The 22,470-nt window shown below is 41.2% G+C and overlaps 2 protein-coding genes across 4 annotated transcripts in view; one reads left to right on the top strand and one right to left on the bottom strand.

Moving 5' to 3' along the window:
- Nucleotides 1-6: 6 nt before the first annotated feature.
- Nucleotides 7-6,614, bottom strand: golph3a (golgi phosphoprotein 3a). The gene is made up of 4 exons (XM_023397719.2): nucleotides 6,185-6,614; nucleotides 4,906-5,037; nucleotides 2,276-2,390; nucleotides 7-588 (listed from the first exon to the last, which is right to left on the bottom strand). Exons 1-4 carry the CDS (start codon nucleotides 6,392-6,394, stop codon nucleotides 164-166), a joined length of 882 nt encoding a protein of 293 aa, XP_023253487.1. The 5' UTR covers nucleotides 6,395-6,614; the 3' UTR covers nucleotides 7-163.
- Nucleotides 6,615-10,186: 3,572 nt separating this feature from the next.
- pdzd2 (PDZ domain containing 2) overlaps nucleotides 10,187-22,470 on the top strand; it is a 67,770-nt gene continuing 55,486 nt past the window's right edge. For 2 of the 3 annotated variants that reach the window (XM_087171601.1, XM_087171600.1), the window contains exon 1: nucleotides 10,187-10,560. The gene's annotated coding sequence lies outside the window, so the exon portion shown is untranslated. The remainder of the gene's footprint in view (nucleotides 10,561-22,470) is intronic. The other variant, XM_023397628.2, reaches the window with a different exon arrangement.

Raw genomic sequence — 22,470 nt, 5'->3', positions numbered from 1 at the left:
GGGGGGGGACAAGGAAAGAGGGCAGCCCATTCCAAAAGTCCAGGCAGGGGTTAACTGTAAGTCAGTCAAGTCACCAGGTTGGGGGGTCAATACTGTGATTCCCACCCCAACGTACAATGCCACTTGAATGCCATAACTGCTTGGTGTCCTCTTTGTGGTAGCCTCATTTGGTGAAGGCGGCCACCACAGCCCACAACAGCTCATTGGCGTTGGCTTTCATGCTCTCTCCCTCGGGCTCCAGTTCCAGCAGCTGCCGCACTCTCTTCATGGCCAGGTCGTATTGGTCATCTAGCAGCGGGGCAAAGGCATTTTCCAGGACGTCGGAAGAATGGGCTAAGAAGATGAGCGCGAGCAGCCGCTTGTCCATTCGATGAGGGTCATTCACCCACTTGTCCAGTACAGCCTCCTGGACCTTCTTGATGAGACGCTGCTTGATGTTGTTGTTGGTCAGAGGATGTGTAGTCATGTCAAAGAGCAGGAAGTTCTGCTTCTCAGTGGTGAGGACGCCTTTTTCCACCAGGTTTTTGGCCAGCCGTTCACGGACGTTCCTCAGCTGATAATGAAGTTTCAGGGGGTTCCACGTCTCTCCTAAAAGACAAACCGATAGAACATAAGACAGTTAGTGCATCACAAACAGGTGACATGCTCATCTGCATTAATATAGATAGAAATAGAAAGAACAGGGTAGTACCAGTAGGGTTCTACTGTGAGAGCTTTTCACTCACATATGAGTGTGTGAATGTGAAATATTATTTTCTATAGTTACTAGAGAAGCTGGTTCAAAATCCATAAGGGCAGGGAGCATTTTATCTGTACTTGGAGAGATCAGTAAGATTGTTCACGGAGCAGCAGCTTCTCCTCGCTGTCTGTCTCTGCTCTGTGTTGGTGTTTGACTGAGGTGGGACATAGCTCCTCCACACAGAGCAGACAGCAGGGCAGAGGTCACGGAGGAGGACATGACAATGGGTGAAGTGAAATGTAGGGATGGATGATCTGGCAAAAATATCATGAATCATGACCTGCATCCTGTTAGCGCACTGATTTATTCTGAAAGTCCTGACAGAAAGTTATGATTTGTATGTTTCCGACACTTTCACTCTTCTTTCAGATGTTTGTCTGCCTGCTGCTAATCTTCACCCATAATCCTGTCTTCGGTTTATAAACTTTTAAACTAACAACTTATAAACTAAAGTGTCACAACCAATCTCACTTTCTGCTTAGTTCGTATGGAGTATTCCTTTTGACAACGCTGTTATTTATTCATTTATGAGGTGATATATGTGTTTTCATTAGAAAATTCAGTCTCTGCTCCGGCTCGTCCCTCTTCTTGTCTCCCTGCCTGCAGCAGGTCTCTGGTCCCATAGACAGACTGTAACTCCACCGTCTTGGCCTGCAGCTGGTGACAGTGGTTCTTGTTCTGCACAGATGGAGAACTGGTTCATGTGGAGCTACACCAAAGCCACCGAGGCTGCAGAGCAGAACAAGGACTGCTGTCTCCATCTGCAGTTAGCAGGTTAGCTGTTTAACAGTTAATAACAGGCTGATTAGCAGAGACTGAACTTTTAAAGTTCAATATCTAAGATCATCCAAATTATAAATCGGATCGTCCACCCCTGGTGAAACATATTACTCCAGATCTGGTTGTTACTCTACATGCAATATAACCTTTGTGAATAAAAAAACAGTTAGAGGAATTTATCAAAGCACCTGTTAAACAAGTAGAAACCTGCAGAAAACAGTATCTTCAGCTTTCCCTGCAGTCTCCTGTCCAAGCTGACTGTATGAATCCTGTTTATTTACTGCATCTCAAACAAGCTGATGTTTTTAATCCTTTATCTGACTAATGTGACAAATCTTTATGTTTCTTCTGATTCAGTGGGAAATGCGAACAGAAGGGTTTTTTAGTTCCTGTATCATTTGGTCTTAAAGTCCGATGGCACACTGACACAGATTACCATTCTAAAGCAGGATGTGTCAGCATAATCAAAGATCATTGTCACATCAGCTGCTGTTTCACGGTTTGTGTATGAGATTCAAAACAAACCTTCATACTTTTAATCGCACAATTCTCACAAATACAACTCACAGTCTATCCATGCTATGACTGCAGACATACACAATCAGTCTGCATTTTCACACATTCACATTTGATGTAAAGCTCAAAGTTAAGCTGGGTACAAGCATAAGGAAGCAGTGTGGATCTGTTCTGATATAAATCTCCTCACAGCTTTACCACCAGATCGAGGCTGTGAGCCGATAAAGCAGATGAACTCACCACTGAGCAGTTCGATCCAGCTCTGCACCGTCTCTGGCGGCTGGGTGTCTTTGATGTGTTTCAGGGCTTCGTCTAGCAGCACGTCACCTGTTGGAGCATCTGACTTACAAATGACCTGCGGAGTTCATCAGAATGACGACGGGCAGTTACAATGTGTGGTTATCAGACAACAGCTGCTGAAAATAATGTATCAAGGCCCTGCTCACATCACTGACTGAGATACAGCATCACATCAGAAGGGATGGGTACCGAAACCCTGTATTAAATGGGCCCCGGGGCTAAATTTGTAAAGACCGTAGTATCGATGAGCTCCGACGTTATCGGTTCTGCTCTCAGTTCTGGGGAAATTAAAAGAAGAGAAATTAAGACATTTCCTGTTTGTTATTGCAACATAAAGGTTTTCACGCACATTTTATCCTACACGTTTGTGATTTAGACTTTGTGATGCATTGATGCATTTTTGCTGTTTCCAATGCAGAAGTTCATATGCATCTCTCGCTCTGACCTTTGTGTGTGAGGGGCGGGGGCAGCACTATGTCTCATGCTGGAGCACTGTGCAGCACACACACAGACTCTGCTCTCATACCCTTTTTCCACCAAAATTAGCAAGTATAAGCAGGTTTTTCAAACGCAGGTAAACCCGCTATTAAGAGCCAAATGACCCCTATTCCACTTACATTGAGTTTGCCGTTCTGTTCTTACAGAGGAAACACACAAATGCAGGGAGCAGAGCGCACCGATTGAACCCTTTTCCATTGCAGGCAAAAGCCCAATGTTAGCAGGTGTTAGCGGGTTTTGACCATTGGAAAAGGGGCTTTGGTGACAATGGAGTTCAAAGTGGTGAAGTCTTTAGCATGTAAGGGCAGAAACACGCGTTCATCTGTCATTGCTCTAGGTATTTTTGTGTGTAGGGCCGCCACTAACGACTATTTTTCTAACGATTAATCTATCGACTATTTTAAACATTTAATTTTCCTCCAGAAAATGTAAATGACACGCTGGCATCAATAATCCCAGATTCAGGCCTACACATTTTACACTTATTCAGTGTAAATTCTCAGGCAGCAGCTGATGACATTATGAGAGTATTTATCAGTTACAAGGACAAAAGATATCAAAAAGCTCTGTAGTAATCCTTCACGTTTGTGACTGAGCTCACCGTGCACCACAAAAAAATATGATCACAAAATAACACTGGTTAAACAAGACTTAGAGTGAAGGGATTTGAACTGTGATGTGCTCATCCTCCCAAAGTCAGACATTAACCAGCTGATCGTACCTTTATCTTATTCATACTTATATTGATCCAGTTGAGACTATTACTGTTTCTTTTTAAAAAGAATAAATTCAGAACAGGATCTGAATTGACTGTTCTGGTTTGTCTCAGCCAGTTGCTCAGTTTGCAACAATCTACCACGTTTTAAGATTCGTGGTACACTAAGATAATCAGTTAGACTCACATACAGACAGCTTTCGTTGTAGCATTTCCTAACAGTTCGCAATTAATTAACCAGCAAGATGTTGTTGTATAAAAGACACAGAGAGTTGGCGGAGGAAATAGATGATCTCTTTATCTCTTTTCTATTTGTTGCTTGTTGAACAGGTGTTTGGATAAACTTCTTATTGGCCTTTAACTTTTTATTGCACTAGTTGTCCTTAACTCCAGTGATCTTGAGTTATCTTTACATCACCTGGTTCTGTATCTGGCACAGCCTCTGCCATGCTGTTTGTTCTCTGTGTGTGTGTGTGTGTGTGTGTGTGTGTGTGTGTGTGTGTGTGTGTGTGCGTGCGTGCGTGCGTGCGTGCGTGTGTGTGTGCGTGCGTGCGTGCGTGCGTGCGTGCGTGTTTAGTGATGTGGGGGCCACTGGTGAACTATTGCACAATCAAAAGTCAGTCTAACATAGTGATTTGCCCAAAACAATGCTTAAGTTTATTCCTTAAGAATGTTATTTGGTTGAATTGACATGATAAAATAAAGCAATGTTAATTTTTTTTTCTCTTACAAAATAACAAAAAGTACTGATAACAGTACAGTTTAAATACAGAAATCGATTTGTAGTATCGGTAAAAGTAGTAGTACCATTAAAATCTTAACGATACCCATCCCTACACTACAGACCATGAAGTCAATTATCATTTTATAGAACAAAAGAGATAAATTGTTTGGTCTATAAAACAAGAAATGAGAAAACATCAGTTTCCCAGAAGCCCAGGCTGACATCTTTACATGTTTTGTTCAACCAACAGTACAAAAGCTAAAGATATTCAGTAGAAATCCTCACAGTGGAGAAGCCGCAGGGCAATTTTTTTGGCTTGATTAAAGTACAAGACGTGTTGTTGATCAATCGTCTGTTTATGTGTTCCGAAAAAAAATGGAAAATGACTTCGCCTCAAAGCAAATTCCCTCGCTCCCTTCACCTTCCACTTCACTTTAGTGATGAAGGAATATGGTGGAGTTACAGGTTAAGGTGTGTAAAGGTCTTTTTGATAGTAACTATAAAAGGGTTGAAGCCCCATGCTCGTGACCCACCCAATTAAGGTGGTGACAGAAAAGAGCACCAGCACGGTGATGAAAATAAAATAACTTATCTGAACAATTTATGTAGTAAAAGCAGAAACACATGTCCCACCTTCCTGGCCAGCAGACCTTTCCTCCTCATGCCACAAGCCTCCAGCTGAAGGCGTCCTCTCAGGGCCAGTTCAATCAGCATGCACCCTCGCAACCCCGATGAAATGCAGTCATTCCAGAACGAGGTGTAGCCCTGCATCATGGAAAGGGTTTACCAAAAAGTTACTATGGAATTACAACAGAAGAGTTCCTAATGGCCAACCTGGCCAGAGTAAACATGCAATATTAAACAATATTAAACAACACCTGTTTACAGCACCCTCAGAAGAATTTATAGCAACATGTTTTGGCATGAAAAATGCTCCTTCAATGTCTGATGATTGAGTGAATATAAAAGTCATGGTCATTCATAAACAGCTTAGAAAGCTGTAAAACCTAACAGGTGGAGCCTCATCCTTGATACTAACAGGTTGTACATGGCAACAGTCAACCTCAATCGATCTATGATGTAAATTTGTCTTGGTCTTGGTGTATGTTTTCTGTTGTAACAGACACACAAGCACATCATTTAAAATCACTTGTCACACCTTGGTTTCTCCTTTCAAATGATAATAAAACTTGTATAAATAACTAGGTGCACCTGTCTGATTTAAATGTGTTTTATATTTGACTTTATTTAGATTAATATGTCAATATTGGTTTTCAGTTGGGCTTGAAACAGATTTATCTTTTGGATGGATGTCAACAAATCATAACTACAGGCTAATTACCTCCACAGAGATTAAAAAAAACAACAACACAGTAAACAGTGTAAAGTTACAGAGGGTGCCAGTACTGTTTAACAGGTAGTGTACCTCTCTGTCAGTGGTTTAATCAGTGATCAGGTCTCATTAGAGAATGACCCCAAGGCAGCAGATTAATAGGTTCCCGATTATTCAACACTCATGGATACTTACAGATTATTAATCATGTGTTTGCATTACACTCTTCTATATAAATCGTTTTTTCTCTATATCCTCTACATCCGACTCAACAGTGTAAACACAGTTTAAACACCATCTGTCACAGCACAACACCGTATTCACCGACCATGGCTGTTAATGTTAAGATTCGCTTCTCAACATTAACGAATTTCTTCCTGAAGATGTTTAACAGTCCAATGAGGCCCATTGTTGTTGTTGTTAGTTACAGCTAGCATCATAGCAAACAGGGATGCTAACGTTTATTGAAGCTATGTCGGTTAGGAAAATAAAGCTAACATTAGCTTTGGTAACGTCCCATCGTCTAACGTTAAGATATACCTTAATATGTATATATTATACGGGATTATCTAACATTACCTCTCTGTCTTTCAGTCCTAACAACAGCACCTCTTCCATCAGGGTCAGACGTGTTTCTTTGGAGTCTCCGGTGTCGTCGTCTTCCTGCTCGTCTCCCCGCCGGGGCTCGTGGTCCTCCTCGCAGGACGGACGGTCTTTGTCAGCGGCGTTGCGCGAGGCTTCGGTCCGCCTCTGCACGAGGCCCGAACTCCGCTGAGTCAAGGAAGTCATGTCTACCGGCGAGTTAGCTAAACGACGACGAAAACAGAACGCCTCGGACGACGCTGCCCGAGATGTTTGCTTCACTTACTTGTTGTCAACCATATATCAGTTACCCTGAGTGTCGTGTAAACAGACTACTGCAGCCCGAGCACCCGTGTCATCTGTGAAACTGCTCCCCTTCCTTGACTTCGTCCGCAGCTATATAATGTCTATCTAATATGGCGCCGTGTGTAAATGTGGTACCGAAGTTATCCAGCAGGTAGAGGCCGAGACAACCGTAATAACTTAAAGTTACACTGAATGCTACGTCAGCTACTTTACACAACTATAGTTACAGTAGTAGACTAGACTACTTCTAATCTGTATTATGTTACCAAGTTATCTTATGTTTTGTATGAATCTATTTCATTCCTCTGGAACAGAAGTCATCAAATTACTGCAAAAACAAAACTCAATTTTATGATAATTGTACATGACAGCATTAGGGCCTGATATTCAGACTCAACATGTTCACACAACATGTTCAAATAATCTTGGTTAGTGTTAATTTAATTATAAATTTACCATATGAATGGCTGTTGTGTATGAGAGGTCCCATATTTTACTCTTATCCTGTTTTATATTTGAAGTGTTGATCAATAAGAAGATATATATGTGGTTTTAAGAACCAAAAACCATCCTGATGCAGTTTTACATCTCCTCTCTCACACTTCACTCTGGAGCTCTAATAACAACAGCTCGGTGAGCCAAGCAGTGACTGCTTTGTTGTGACATCACAAAGTTACAAAGTGAGGGCTCAATTTCTGAATACAGGCTGTGTGTATTTTTCTGTGGACTGAGCGCTTTGATACTTTCACAGTATTAATATAGAACCTAGACCTGCTTTATATTCAAAAGACACCTTTATACTATATGTGACCTTTAAGTGGTCATATTATTTTAATTATCTTATTATTTTATTTTATTACTATTATTGTATTATTAATTCATATTACTTAATTAAGGCTATTATATAATTGTTCCCGCTATCATTTGCAGCACTTTATTATTTTATATTTATGATACATATATTTTGTAGGGTGTAACATTTAAGGTGCTTATTTACAAACCCCTTTAGTTCCCACCTGTTTACAGAGACAGGTTTTCAGAATGAAGTTGTGTCAACTGTTGGTGGTGATTATAGAAGACAGCTAAAAGAAAATCCTAGCCCGCATGTCGCCCACAGCCCAAAGAGCCTGGAGAATGCTACCAACCAAAAAAATCAGGGATATACAGACAGCGGTGGAATCTAGATATAGGGGAGACTGGGGATGGTCGTAACATTTCTGACACTTATATCTGTATCTTTCAAGCTGGTGCGTTCAAAATTTAATAAAAACTAGTAAGACATTTCTGTTGCTAAATGGTGTAGGTGTTATCTCTGCAACAAACAAAAAAAATGTATGGTTTAGTCTCAGACACAAGGAGTGAAATATTAGAATTCACATAAGGACTATGACAAAAACCTGATATTGATTTTATTCAACACTTAAATGAGTTTTGAACATAATTGGTGTGTGTGTGTGTGTCTGTGTGTAAGCCATTATGTTACTGTCAGTCAGTAGTGATAATATATATATATATATATATATATATATATATATATATAAAATACTAACTCGCAAGTTCTGGACAGATACCCTCCAAACTGGTTGCGTCTTCTCCTGTCTCACCTTTCCCAGGTCACCCATTGGGCGCACACTTTCCTCTTTTCCTGCCACCTAGGAACACACTGGACTCTGTTCGTCATAAGGCAACGCTTCTGGTGGCCTTCTGTGGATAAAGAGGTTGGAGAGTATGTGTCTGCCTGTTCTGTTTGTGCTCGGAGCAAGACGCCTGGACTGAGTATGCTCACAATACATTCCCTTTTGTCTGCTACTGGTCTCTCCCCCTTTCACTATGCTTATGGTTACCAGCCACCCTTGTTTCCTGAGTTGGAGAGAGAGGTCAGTGTTCCGTCTGTCCAGGCTCTCATTCGCCAGTGTCATTGGACTGGTGCTCCTCAGGACATCTACCAGATACAACAGGTTGGCTGATCGCCGGCGGTGTCATGCTCCTTCCTACCAACCCGGACAAAAGGTTTGGTTGTCAACCCAGGATCTTCCCCTGATAGTGGATCTGATAAGTGAGAGGTTTGCACAGACACATTTGCATGTATATATGAAACATAATTATGGCATACAGACGCCATTATGAGAAAGGGTGTATTTCTTTTTCTTTGGTGAATGCAATGGACTTCAATACTGACATACCGAATAAAATAAAAAAAATAAAATGTCTCTGTATACAGTAGATAATGTTCAAAGTTGTGTAACAGAACAAACAGAGAGTTTGGTTGAACCAGAAACTATAAAACTGACAGAGGTGGGGAGTTGTGAAGAGTTGTACAAAGTTTGTTGCTGTGGGTAGGAGAGATTTCCTGTGTCGGTCCAGTGGGGCTGAACCACTCTGTTAGAAAAAGCAGTGCCTATCCAGAAGTTGGTAGAGAGGGTGTTCAGGATTAGCCTGAATTGATAGCAGTTTGTTCTGTGTCCTCCTCTCCACCCCCACTACAAAGGTTTGCAGCTAATTACAGAGTCAGACTTACTGATCAATTTATCCATTCTGTTGGTGTCACCAGCCCGACTCCTTGAGCACACTACATTGAAGTTTGTGTTGCTCCTGTTAGTGCTGAAGCCTCGGAGTGAGATGCTCCTGTTGGTAAATGTGTGTTTTTAAAACTTATTCAGCGGTCCAACACCGCAGCTACAGCTAGTTAACATGGCTGCCATGCTTAAACCCCTTTCACAGTGGACCGGGAGGCACAGCTGTATGGTTTAACATGAAGTGGATAACTACAAAGTATTGCAGCCTCCCAGCAGACCCCTCTCCTTGAGCGACTACTCTCAAGGAGATTAGACACTACACCAAGGCTCACCTGGTAGGCTCACACTACCAGGTGAGCCTTGGTGGCTCACCTGGTAGTGTGCTTACCACGTGAGTTCAGTCCTAACTGCAGCGGACATGGGGTCGAGTCCAATTCACGGCCCTTTGTTGCATTTCATCCCACCTCTATCTTCCTTTCACTGTCCTATAAAGGCAAAAATGGCCAACAAATAACTTTTAAAAAAAAAAGAAGAAAAAATAAAATTTGAAACTGAAAGTTCAAGTTTTAATCTTGAACTTTGAAAAAAAACAACAATGAATTCAAATTAAAAATAAATGTAAGAAAAGTTTTTTCAGTTTTAAAAAAATTTAATTGAATTCTGGAATTTCTTTTGAATAAATTATTAGTTTTCATTTTTCACTTTCATATATATTTTGATATTTGAGTTTTAATTTTTTTCAGTTGCAAATCTTATTTTTTCACTTTTAGATATTTTTTTTTCAGTTTCAGATCTTTTTTTTCCACTTTCAGACATTTGGCCCTGATGTGGGGCGGGGGCGTGGCATCAACCGAGAGGGGCATGGAATCATGAGTGACAGCAATAACAAACATAACAAAGAAAGGCTGAGGAGGACCTTCCTCGATGACGTTGCCTTCAGTAAACGTAGGTACTGTGAGAAGTATGTAAAGCTTCATATACACCATCTTCACCGGGCCGCTGTGGTTAGTACTGAACCCATGTGGTACGCGTATTACCAGGTGAGCCACCGAGACGCCCTGAAATTTTTCATTTCAGTTTTTCATTTACAAAACTATAAACCCTGATTTGGCTCCATGACTGTCCAGCATCACACAGTGTGGGAGGAAGTGGAGCCTGGGAGGCGGAGTTTAGGGCAAAACAGCCGTCTCAACAAAATCTGGACCTTGTGGCTCCGCCCTCCGCCTGGAGCCGAGGACAGGGCGGCCGCATGATAGCTCAGCAAGTCCCGATACCTACGGATAAAGAAAAGCGGAGCAGCTCCACTAAACGTCTGCATCTCGGACGGGTCTTCCCGCGGAGAGTTTCTGTTGAATGGACATTTAAAGCACTTTTTTTTCAAGCTGAGCGGATTGAACCGTGAAGACGCTGTTAAAAGTTGTGCGTGTAGTTTTTGGAGAACTAATTCATCTCAGTACCAAGTTGATTTTCCAAAAACCCTTCAGCATGGACTACCCTGATGTTTTCAATGGGACTAGGAGCCTTCGAAGTTCATGACCATGTAGAATAAAGGTACGGACTCCTCTGCTCTCTGCTTTAATACTGCTTCAGGCTGATATAGTCTGACATGTTGAAGTATAGGGAGAACAGTTACAGTCACTATTGTTCTGTCAGAATGTGTTTAAAGTGTTGTTTAACGGTGGGAGACAATATAATTATAGTCACGAATCAACTAGACCCAGAGCATGGAGCCTGGTTGGCTTCTGGCTGGTTGTTGGCTGGCTGCTGGCTGTCTGTCTGCAGACACTTTTCCTAACCAGACATTTAATCAGGTTAATTAATCCAATTCATCCTTAATGTGCTGGATGTAGGAGAGACTGAGTTCACCATCATAACTATGAGCAGTTATTTGAACTACAGCAGCCTGTGTTATTTTTGTCATGGCAGCCTGCAGAGACTTTTTCCCTTTGACCGCAACATGCTGCATTTTCCAACCAAACACAAACCCACCAGTGTGACTAGTATTTGTATTACCAAATGAGCTTATAATTACTACAAGTAAAAAGCAACACACATACTAACAGTGTTTGTGTGCTGTGTAACCTCTGCAAAGGACTTCTAACAGTAGAAATCTCATTAGATGAACCAGTCCCTCCTCTCTGATGTCTGTAAACGGGTCCACTTCAGCACATCCGCCTGTCCAGAGTGTGTGATTTCTCCTCCGTCTCTGTCATGATGAAAACGAGCTGCTGGTAGATTGGTTTACCTTCTGCCTTCCTGCTGAGGAAACCTCGCTCCTCTGTGACTCTGCTCACTTTGTCTCAAGCTTTCAAAAATGACCTCACTATGAAATAATGTGATAGCTTTTACATCTACAGGCTGCCATCCAGACTGCACTGATCATTCCCAGTCTACCACCTTCAGGAACCAGACAAGTGATTTACAGTTTACACTTTTGAGGATGTACTATGTGTTGCTTTGCCTGGACTGAGTCTTATCCATCAGAGTAGACAGTGTTTGTATATCTGCTCCAGTCATTTCCACGTTCCACCTTCTTTTCTTTCTTGAGGGGAATCCCCACACAAAGTGTCACAGACCAGATATGTTTTCACTTTATATAAATCACATGCGAGTATGATGGATGCAGATCTGTCACCGTGAGTTACATCTCTCAGTCACTGTCTTTTCAGTCAGTATGAATATAGCGAGAGGTCAGGAGGGATTTAAAGCACAGGGCTGAGACAGTTTCAGAAAATACACAATATTAATAAATATTTAAGTGTGAAGATATTTAAGTTTTTGATGTTGGTGTCGACAGACTTCTTGCATCATTTCTTGGTCATGAAACAGTGAATACAAGAACAGCACAAGTCTGTTAGTGCACTGAATGTGTTTTCAGGTTTAGGCTGGTCTGTCCTCAGGGTTTTTGTGTGTCTGTGTGTGTGTGTGTGTGTGTGTGTGTGTGTGTCTGAGAAAGAAATGGAGGAGGGCTGTTATATTAAAACATCAGCTTCAAGTTGGGTTCTGCTGAAAACTTGTAACTGTCACCATGTCTGTCTTAAAACAATAGTCAGGACCCTTAAACAGCTTTTTAAAACCATGCCATGATATTTTCAGTATATATCATGATGGAAGATATATATCTGGATATGTGGGGCGTGGGCGAAAAGATCACATGACAATCTTTTTGCGTAGAATCGCTATCACGATCTGCATCCTACCGCTGCTCTGATTTTATTGAGAAAGTCCTTACTGGATGATGTGATTTATATCTTCATGCGGCTTTGTTGCTTGTGTCAGATGTTTGTCTGTTCGCCACTGTTCTTCACCCAGAATGCTGTCTTCTGTTTACAAGCTGTCACAACCAATCACACTTTTTGCTTAGTTCATACGGAGTATTTGTTTGGAGGCTGTTATGATATTTATTTATCAGGTGCTGAATTGTTTTGATTTGAAACTTGAGTTTCTCTGCTGACCAGCTAATATGATCACATAACTAGAATAAAAAAATAAAGTCAGATTAAGGATATGTTGTAAATAAGTGGATGAATTATCATTAAGTTTCGTACTCAGTGTTTTTGCTCTTCAGTCTGATGATGAACAAACTGTTATGAACATGAGATGCAGATTAAACAAAACGATTCCACTGATGAATATCTACTACTCCTTATTATTTATCACTTTATTGTAAACTCTTTTGTTCCTGTCAGGATCCTGTACGAATTGATGGCTCAGTTTTTCCAGGTATCTGATTGGTCGGTAGTTCGGCTGTTGACAGGTTTTGATCTGAACCTCTAAGTTAACATGCGTCAGGTTCGGAGTTCAGCGTGAGTTACCGGGGTGATTTACCCCAGTAACATGTGAGCCACCGTCGTAGGACTGAAAATCCAGAGTTAATCCTGAAGTTACCTCGATAACCTCTAATCCTGTTTCATATTACAGACCTCAGATTATTCATCCTCAAGTAGATTGTGAAAAAGGCTGCTCCATTCCCTTTTCACTAGGCTCTGATCCCCCCACATTATCATTATTTTGTCATTATCATTGTTATTTCATCAGTATTTTAGTTGGATGTTCTATAAATTTTTCAGGTTCAGTTATTCAATACATTAGTTGTGAGATGTGGTTGATCTTTGTTTGCAGGTTTGATATGTTGGAAGGGTCGGCCCACTTTGTATATTTTCAGTTGCTTGTCTAGGTGAGTGGGGTTGATCAGCAGCTCAGTCAGGGAAAGGGGAAACAGGTCTGTGTGGTTAAGTCCTGTTAGTGAGCGACTGGGCAGGAGTATGTGGGAAGAGGGGCAGAACTGTTCTGCAGTAAATTACAGTGGGGTGAACTTGTGCACCTATGAATAATATCTGGTGCTTATTGTAGAGTGGGAATTGTCAGCAATAACAGAAGTTAGTATGTGGTGGTAGTGTGGGGTTTGGTATGCTTGGACGGACATGTGTAGCATTAGCTCACCCCCATACTTACCTGAGCTGGTGGTAGGCTCCAGTCAGGTGAGAAGCAGAAGATACGATGGCAGTGAGGAGTCATTAGAAAGTGTAAGAGCAGGTGGTAGCTTGCTGTGAGGCTGCAGATTTTATTTCTTTGACGTTATGGGCGTAGTTATTTTTCTGTTGAATCTCCCGAGGTTCATTTTTCTTCTGTTTGATAATATTTTTGTTAGTCCAACCTGTTGACCTGCTTTCTTTGGAATATCCCTTTTAAAGTTTCCAGTGCCCAAACACCATCATCTGCCCTTTTTTATAGGGTAGCAGCGCTACATAGATCTTATGCCAAAGTAAGATCATTCACAATATGAGATCATCAGATCGCCCACCGTGAAAGCTCCTCTAAGGCTCTTCATAAATGTGCTATTTAACTTTTTGATTAGGGCTGGGTATCGCCACTGATTTCCTGAATCGATTCAATTCCAATTCACAAGGTTCCGATTCGATTTGGTTTGATATCGATTTAATCAGAGATATTTCAGTTTCAATACCAGTTTTTCTTGGAATTGAATGAGATTCTCAGAGAATCAAAACGGAAAATTTCCCCTCTAACCTGGTGCATTATTAAAAACATTAATGTTTACATTACAGATGGACCCGAAGCAGTTACATTAATGCTCTTTCTGTTTAACATGACCAACAGTTTAGACACAAATCTCAAGAAGAGATCAAGGTTGATCTCGGGATTTTGGATTATTCAAATGAAGATGGATGTTAATCAGAGAATTAATCTTTTTTCAACCTATTTTTGATGCATAAAATCATAGGCTGATGATTCCTGTCCCTGCAAAATTTGTCTATATTCAAACATTCTTGTTTACTGTTTAGTCATTTGTGGTTTCTATGGGAACAGTATTTGCCCCTTGGAAAAAGGGGCAAATCACAACAAGTTGAATTTGACCCTGAACAAACACAAGAGCTCAAAGCAACAAAAGAGAGCAGAATCGTGCTAAAGACATTTAATCCTAAACCAGATTGTCGCCTCCATCTTCAGTTACTGTCTCTGAACACGTATAAACTTGCTTGACGCTTCACTTCTGGCATGCTCACCAGTTCCCTCCACACATACAAAAACACACACATCACCTACGACTCACACACACACCCAGGAGAGTTTTCTGGGCGGGGGGAGTGTTGTTTGTGAGACAGAGACAGTCATACGAGAAAGGAGAATCCGTTGAAGAAAATTCACTCAAGTCTTTAGTTCCAAGTTTGCTGTAATACCATGTGAGTTTATTGGTAGTCCAGAATACAGTGAGCCTACTGACACAGTTATTTGCTAGATTTCACGTGGAGCAAGCTGCAATATGTTGAGTATATTCCTTTCACCCATGCCTCAGATATCCCCTCTTTAAAATGCTTCCAATGGATGAGATGAACTCCTCAGTCCTCACCCTAATGGAGATTATATGAGGCTTCAGACGAGTGTCTTTCACAGTTACAGTCTTAGAAGTATGAAATGTCTCTTCTCCGCTGCAGCTCAGCAAGGAAACAAGAAGATTGAATTTCAGAGTAAAAAGATTATAACTTTGGAAAATACCCACTTGATTAGATTGACTCAGACCACTGAGTCATCACACTGACTTCAAGATTAACACAGGCTGTGGATATTGTTTCCCATCACTTAAACTGAAATCATGTTAGGAGGCCTGAGCTAATAAAAGTTGTTTCAATGGACATGTTGGCACGTGATTGTTGTTTTAAGACAGAAAGTTGAAGCTCTCCTTTAAATGTGTTTGTTCAGATAGGACCGGGAGCTCATAGAGGGTGGGACACCAGCTGATTCCTACTTATTGTCAGAATGCAAGTTTTTACATGTACATGGTGCTGTAAACAAAGAACTGAACAGATTATTATATGACACACTTGTCTTGTAAACAGATACAAGCATATTCCTGAAACGATCTTTCATGCATTCAAGAGTAGGCATTCTGCTGTGTTTTAGAACCAGTTTCACGGACCTGCAGTTCCGACTGTGGCCACAACATCTCTGTTTACCTCCATGCAAAGTGCTGTTCATGCAGCCTGGGTCTTCATACATCTGTTATTTATTTTCAAAACCCCCACAAAGCATTTCTGCAGGCAGCTGCACCCACACCACCCCACATGTTTCTACAAGCTGAGGTCTGTACTACGAAGCATGATTAGAGGTTATCAAGGTAACTTCAGGTTTAACTCTGGATTTTCAGTCCTACGATGGTGGATCACCTGTTACTGGGTTATCACCATGCTAACTTACACTGAACTGCTAACCTGATGCAGGTTACCTTAGAGGATCAGATCCAAACCTGTCAACAGCCTAACTACTAACCAATCAGATACCTGGGAAAACTGAGTCATCATTCAGGGAACAAAAGAGTTTACAATAAAGTGATAAACAATAAGGAGTAGTAGATATTTATCAGTGGAATGGTTTTGCTGTCGAGGCCAGCATGTGTCCACTCTGGTTTTAAAATAGAGCTGATGTCTTTAATTAGAACAATGATCCACACACTGTTGAATATTTCCCATGATTATAGATCTGTTCACTATTCACTAAGTGAATGTTTGCATTTAAACAGTAAAAATAATAACATGCCCAACACATCTGTTTCTCAGATGAGAAGAGACCAGTAGCAGTACTGAGTTTGCCTGCTGTGTGCCAACTCTATAAACAAGGGAATAGCAAATATGTTATTATTATTATTTACTATTATTATCATTTATTTTCCAAGTTGTGGCATTTTTCCATGTACAAACACTGTAAACAAACCTGTCACCTACCCACCACGGTGCTGTTAAAGCAGAAACGCAGTGGCTACACTGCGCTCAGAGAGGAAAGAGTGAACTGCAGCCCTGACATAAGTTTTAAAAACACACAATCAGTGATCGAAGTGTCTCATATGGAGGCTTCCAGACTGACAGGAGCACCAACCTGGTTTTATCCAGGTTGCACAGCGGCTAGCAGTGATGACATTGCTCTGAACAGAAAGGCAAACTCATCTGGCAGTGTAAAAGGAGGCTATCGCCTTTTTTAGCAGGCTTACCCACGTTTGAAAAAACGGTTAACTTTGGTGTTAAAAGTTATTACAAGGCTGTAAAATCTCCAGAGGAGTGCTGTCACTGCCTTACGCTGTGTTTTGACTGACACAAAGCAAACCCATGTAGGTTGCCGCACATGCCTAGGAGAATGTTGATGCTGTACAGAACCTAATGTGAGTTTAATTAACCACAGTAATCGGTAATCTACCACGGTTATAGTGATAAGTAAAATTTTAACCCAAATACTGTCTGCCATTTTCTTCTGTAACTTATTGTGAAACTGGTAACCATTTCATCTCTATTCAAATATGAACTTGATTCAACTAGTTTAAGCCCGTAGTCTGAGTGACTGTGAATCCACCTGCTGAACAGAGCCGGAAGAAGAAGGGAAGCACCTGGAGATGCTGGCTTTGAAATAGTATTGTCTGCCCTGAAACACACACTCACTCACTCACTCACTCCACAAATATACATGCACACATGCAGTAAGTGAGACTATGATGAGGTCACGTGCGTGTGAAACTGTTAGACTCCAGCTCTGGACAGAGTCCGGCTGCTCTGCTCTGTCTGCACGCCGCTCACAAACTGCTGACCACAGCTCACCATGGCCTGAAACAATAAATATCTCTAATCCCCGGCATGTTCCAGCCCCCGTTTAGCGTGAGAGCCCTGAATCAGTCTCACCTCCAAACAAACCATGTCCTCTTTTACATGCTGTATAACAAAGATAAAAACTCGAATTAATAACTAACTTCAACCTGACTTCACCTCGACAGAGACTCTCTCCTCTGCTGATGAGGTGAGGTTTCTTACTGTGTCTTGATTTCAGTTGATTTGAGCTGTTGCTTGATTTTATTATTATACCCTGACACTGTGATGTGCTGCTCTGAGTAGGTCTGTGAAGTGAATATAAGATGTGATCCATTAGTCGCCGTCACTTGTGGTCAGTTTTGTGATGTTACATTTATTTGAGGAGCAGTAACTTAAATGGTGGTGGTAGTATTTCAGGCTGTGAAGAGCAGGAAGAAGGACATGTACTGTGGGGTTACCTGGTGGAGCATCATGCTGCTGCCGCTGTTTCTGTTCTGTCTGCTGTGTTTTCTGATTGTACTCGGCTCATTTTTGGACCAATCTCATGTCAAAGATTGGTATCAGGGCCGATCAAGGCATTTAACTGATGGATTTTATCTAGCATGAACCTAGGCCTGATCCTTTTGTTTTACATTAGCTGTCACACAGGTGTCGTAAACTGAGAGCGCAGATAGTGGCAGGACGCAAAAAGTCTGTAGTGTGGAAATATTTTAAATTGGAGAGCGAGTACAGTGACCCTGAAAGCTCAAAGCGCTGCTACTTAAGAAAACAGGCAAATACACAAATGTGCTGCAAATTATGAAAAGATGATCAATTTGACAAGACGTGCTGTAAATACTCAAAACACAATGGAAGTGTTTCCAGCGGACACAAGCGAGTGAGGGGATGAAGGCGTAGTCCTGACTGCAGCGGCCCGGGTTCAAGTCTAACCCGTGGCCCTTTGCTGCATGTCGTCCCCTCTCGCTCTCTCAGTGCTCAGTTGTGAATTTCGAAGTTAGAAGCATTGAACAAGTTTAGTCCCAGCCAGGTTCATCACTTTTTAGTGTCCCCTGAAAAAATGCTTCCATTGTGTTGCTAGTATTTGCAGCTCATTTCTTATCAAATTGATGTTTTCCAGATTTGTTTTGTCTGTGTTTTTGTTTTGCCAAGGCCAAAAAGAAAACACAGCAGACAATTGAATTCATGGCTTTGGATGACCAGCCCATCGCTGTGGAACTGTGATAAGAAAAATATTTTTATTTTGTTTATTTTAGTATATATATATATATATATATATATATATATATATATATATATAAAATAAAAAAAAAAGCTTGAAGGATTCAGGATGGGATTCAGAAATGTTTATTTCTTAATGTATTGCAGCGCTATTCAACCACCATCAGACTGTCGGCCTCGATGTGACGTTATGGAAGGACTCTAGAGGCTGACTAAGGGACTACCTAAACTTTGTCTTACATCATCTGATCAATATTGACTCCAATAATTTCATAGTTGGGTCTGTAGCACAGTCCTTAGAGGGTGGTCCTGCCACTCAGAAGCCGTCTTGGCAGTGACCCCGGGCTTACAAGAGCAGAGCTGTAACTAACCAGTCAGATCTGATAAAAAGCAGGTTTGATGGCTTTGCACCAAAATAAAATTTAAACCTTTTTTCCAAAGGTCTTACTTCTACTACACATGGGGTTTCATTTGTGTCAGTGCAACAACACGATTGGCTTGTTAGGGGGAGGGTGAGACATGTGTCACATCTTTGGTGTTACAGACTTTTCTGTTCAGGATTCTTTAAGTGGTTTGCTGAGACTGTCCTCTTGTAAAAAACGAGCCCATAGGTCGTCCGTGCAGCAGCTTATAGTAGTTAGATGTGTTGCTAGGCGACATCTAGCGGCCGTAGTAATTATGACAGGAGCAAAGGGAAAAGTGCGATGACGTAGTGTAAAGAGAGACGAAGTCCACGTCAGGAGGAGGTTGTGGCGGATGGATGAATATGACACAGGAGAGCGGTGTTCGATTCCCTTATGAAAGCAGCAGTTTATGTTGTTTCTATTATCCATAACCGTTGACAAAGTTAACTATGTTGTTATTGTAACCATGACAACAATAATAATATTGAGGAAGTAACCTAAACCACGATCTTTCTTAAACCTAACCAAGCCATGATCATGATCGTTATTATAGTAACTAGGGATGCTCATTTTGAATCTTTTTTCTGACCGATAGCCGACGCTCGTTAACCGACCAGTAACTGTTAACCGACAAGATCAAAATGTACTATTTAGAATGGAATACCAATATAAAGAAGGGGCTTATTTTTACATGTGCGGAACCGGCATAATCGCCTAGATCTCCTGAGTAGGAAAATATTTTATAACTTAAAATAAATAGCAAATCGCAGCCAGACTTTCTAATGTATAAACAGTTTAACAAAATGAAAACACACACTGAATCCTCCAGCACTGAGAGTGCTGTAAGGAAAACCTTCTACTCCTCTTCCTCCTCCTCTGCTCTCGGCTAATTAATGATCCAAAACAGCCAACAGGTGAACAAAACCTAAACTGGTAGTTGCATTTTTCAGAGCTCAAAATAAAATAAACAGGGCAGGTCTACCTCCGTCCTCAGCATGGGCCAAACTTGTGCCACCTCAGGAACATCACATTTCCTGGGTAGCTGCTCACATCATGTAGAAAATCAATCAATAAAAACAGCTTGTGAGCTCAAACTAATTAAGTTACAGTGTTAAGAAATCATGGTAGTTCCTCTGCTTGGCAAGATTTAAGATTTACCACTTTTTTTCTTTTTTTTTTCAAATAACACAATAAAAGCCAAATTACTTGAACTTTTGGACCAAATTTGGCCCAAAACCAGAGTGTTGATACAGGGTTTCCATCACTACTGCAGCTGCAGAAAGTCTTTTCACAGACTGGACAGGTTTTACACCACATTCTGGATGTTAAACTGGGCACAAACCACTGGAATGGACTCTTATTAAACCATTTCAAACAGCATTGGAAAAACGAGCTGCTAATTAAGTCATGACTGTCAATAATTACAGGAAGAACGTGATATTCTGTGTAGAAAGGAGACAGTTGTGTTTTGATGGATTTTTAAATTGGATTTTTAAAGCCACTGATTGACTTGTCCAGACCACAGCGGACCAAAACAGCGTTGTTCCTTTATTCTGTAACTGTGTGACATTCGGGATGAACTGAAATGGGGCTTTTTCTAATCTTTGGCCATATGGCGCCACTAGAGAAGCAGGGTGGAGGGGGAGGGGTGGAATGAGACATGTAGGTCAGCCTGAAACACGGAACAAAGAGTGGGAAACTAATCCTTGTTGTCAAACTGGAAGGTGGACGCGTTTGTTCAGCGCCATCTGAGTGTGTAGACCTCAAACGCTTTGAGAAGATGTCGCGTATATCTGAAGGAGAAGGAAGCAGAGACCTACTTTTACATACATGTAACTGCACTTCCGCATCCAGTAAGTGTCACTGACCAGAGTGATGCTGGTACGTAGTACATGAACAGGAACTGTTAACGGTGTGTTCACCCACAGAGGAGATGGCATGCAGGTCGCCACATTGACAACACTCAGAGTTTTCCACTGTGATTGACAGTTTAACTGTGGTTCGGTGAGGTTAACGTAGGTTTATGTTCGGTCATATTCAGATCAACCTGATGATAAGGTTCATTCTGAAAGAGCCACAATGGCTCCATTGCTTTGCCTTGTAGCTGTAATTCCAGAGGTGGGCGATGTCCAAAGCTCCATTACCTGAGTCACAGTTTTGATACTCCTGGTCAAACTTGGTCAACTTGCTTTTATTCAAAAGTACTTTATATCAACACATTGTTGTATTGTTCCACATTTACAGAACCTAATGACTGAAACAGCCTACTTACTTACTTACTGACTGACTGACTGACTGACCGACTGTAGAACTGAGGATAAAAAGCTTGTAGAACATGTTACAAAGCTGATAGAAATGGACATAAAATCAACATAGAATCAACAATTTTCATTTTGATGTTCATTTCACAATTTCCGTTTCTTTTTGTGTATTTAACAAGCCCATTAAGTACAGCACTCAAGTAAATGTACTTTGTTACTGTCCACTCCTCCTTAATTCACATCCTCATTTGTTGTTATTGTCGTCACTCAGACTAAACAAGCATGTCACATGTTTATTGTAAGTATGTATCTTTCTGATATTTGTTCATATAATTAACATTTCAAATTTTTTTCATATCATGCCTGACTCGAGCCTGATGAGTTAACAGTAAACACCAGTGAATGGTCACATGGTCTCAGACACTTGGACCCCACTGGTGATGTAATGTTGACCTCACACCAAACGACTTTTCAAGCAACTTCTCAGACAAATTCCTAATGTCTGAATAAAATCATGAGAGTTTTGCTCCTGTTATCTCGATAGTTTGGTGTCAGGTGATCGTCAAGTGCAAGTATTACTGACCTCGTTGTCTTTGCTCGCAGCTGTTCACTTAAATTCTGTATTTTAATGCAACAACTGTCTTTGTGGTGCGTTGTTTGTAGTATTTCTACAATTAACCAACTTCCTGTTTACACTGGCTCGCAAATGCCCAGTGAACATCAATGGTCATGTGATGGCATGTATTTTCAGGTGTGTTAGTATGGACAGAGATTATTTCTGATACGGAGCTGAAACGCTCACGGGGACGCAGATTGTATTAGTGTGGACGTAGTCTGAAAGTCTTTCAGACTTTTGGACCCCGCTGGTAATGTAAGCTGAAGCAGTGGGTGCGTGTTCTTCTGTCAAACAGCTGTTGTTACCATGGTCACAACCTCCATTTACCCCTATTTTACACCTGTGTGTCACCTTGTAAACGAGCTCTGTGGTTTCTGAATGAATGTGGGCTGCCATGAATCTGCATCAACACAGACTTAAGGCCTTTAATTCTGTTACGAGTGTTGAGCCAGAGATTATGTAGAGAGGGGGAGGGGCTCCATTCAGAGGGATTTAGGTCATTACTGGAAATGTCATGTTAATACTGTTGTTATTTTACTGATGTATGTCAGCAGCTGATGAACTGATTCAGTTTCCATCTCTCTGTCTGTCTGAAGATTACACTTTAAAGCCTTTATGAAAAGGCTTCATTCACACACCCTCATTACAGGGTTTCAGGCACAGGAGACTGTCATCAGGTTCCTGCACACTTTTTAATAAATACTCTCCCTGTCTCAGAGGAGACTGAGTCAACCAGTGGAGGCCGGAAAGTAAGGGACTCACATGTTGCTCCCCACCAGCCACAAAGTTTATCTGCAAGTTAGCAAGTTTAATACATAATTAAAAAGATTTGCTTTTGCTTTTTAAATGTTCCATATTTTTTTCTTCTCTTGTGT

This window comes from Seriola lalandi, unplaced genomic scaffold (assembly GCF_002814215.2).
Source record: "Seriola lalandi dorsalis isolate HSWRI2012SDOR001 ecotype SW California unplaced genomic scaffold, Sedor1 jcf7180002054883, whole genome shotgun sequence".
Classification (NCBI taxonomy): Eukaryota; Metazoa; Chordata; class Actinopteri; order Carangiformes; family Carangidae; genus Seriola; species Seriola lalandi.
Note: the sequence above shows the minus strand (reverse complement) of the source record. Positions and strands in the feature narration are given on the sequence as shown.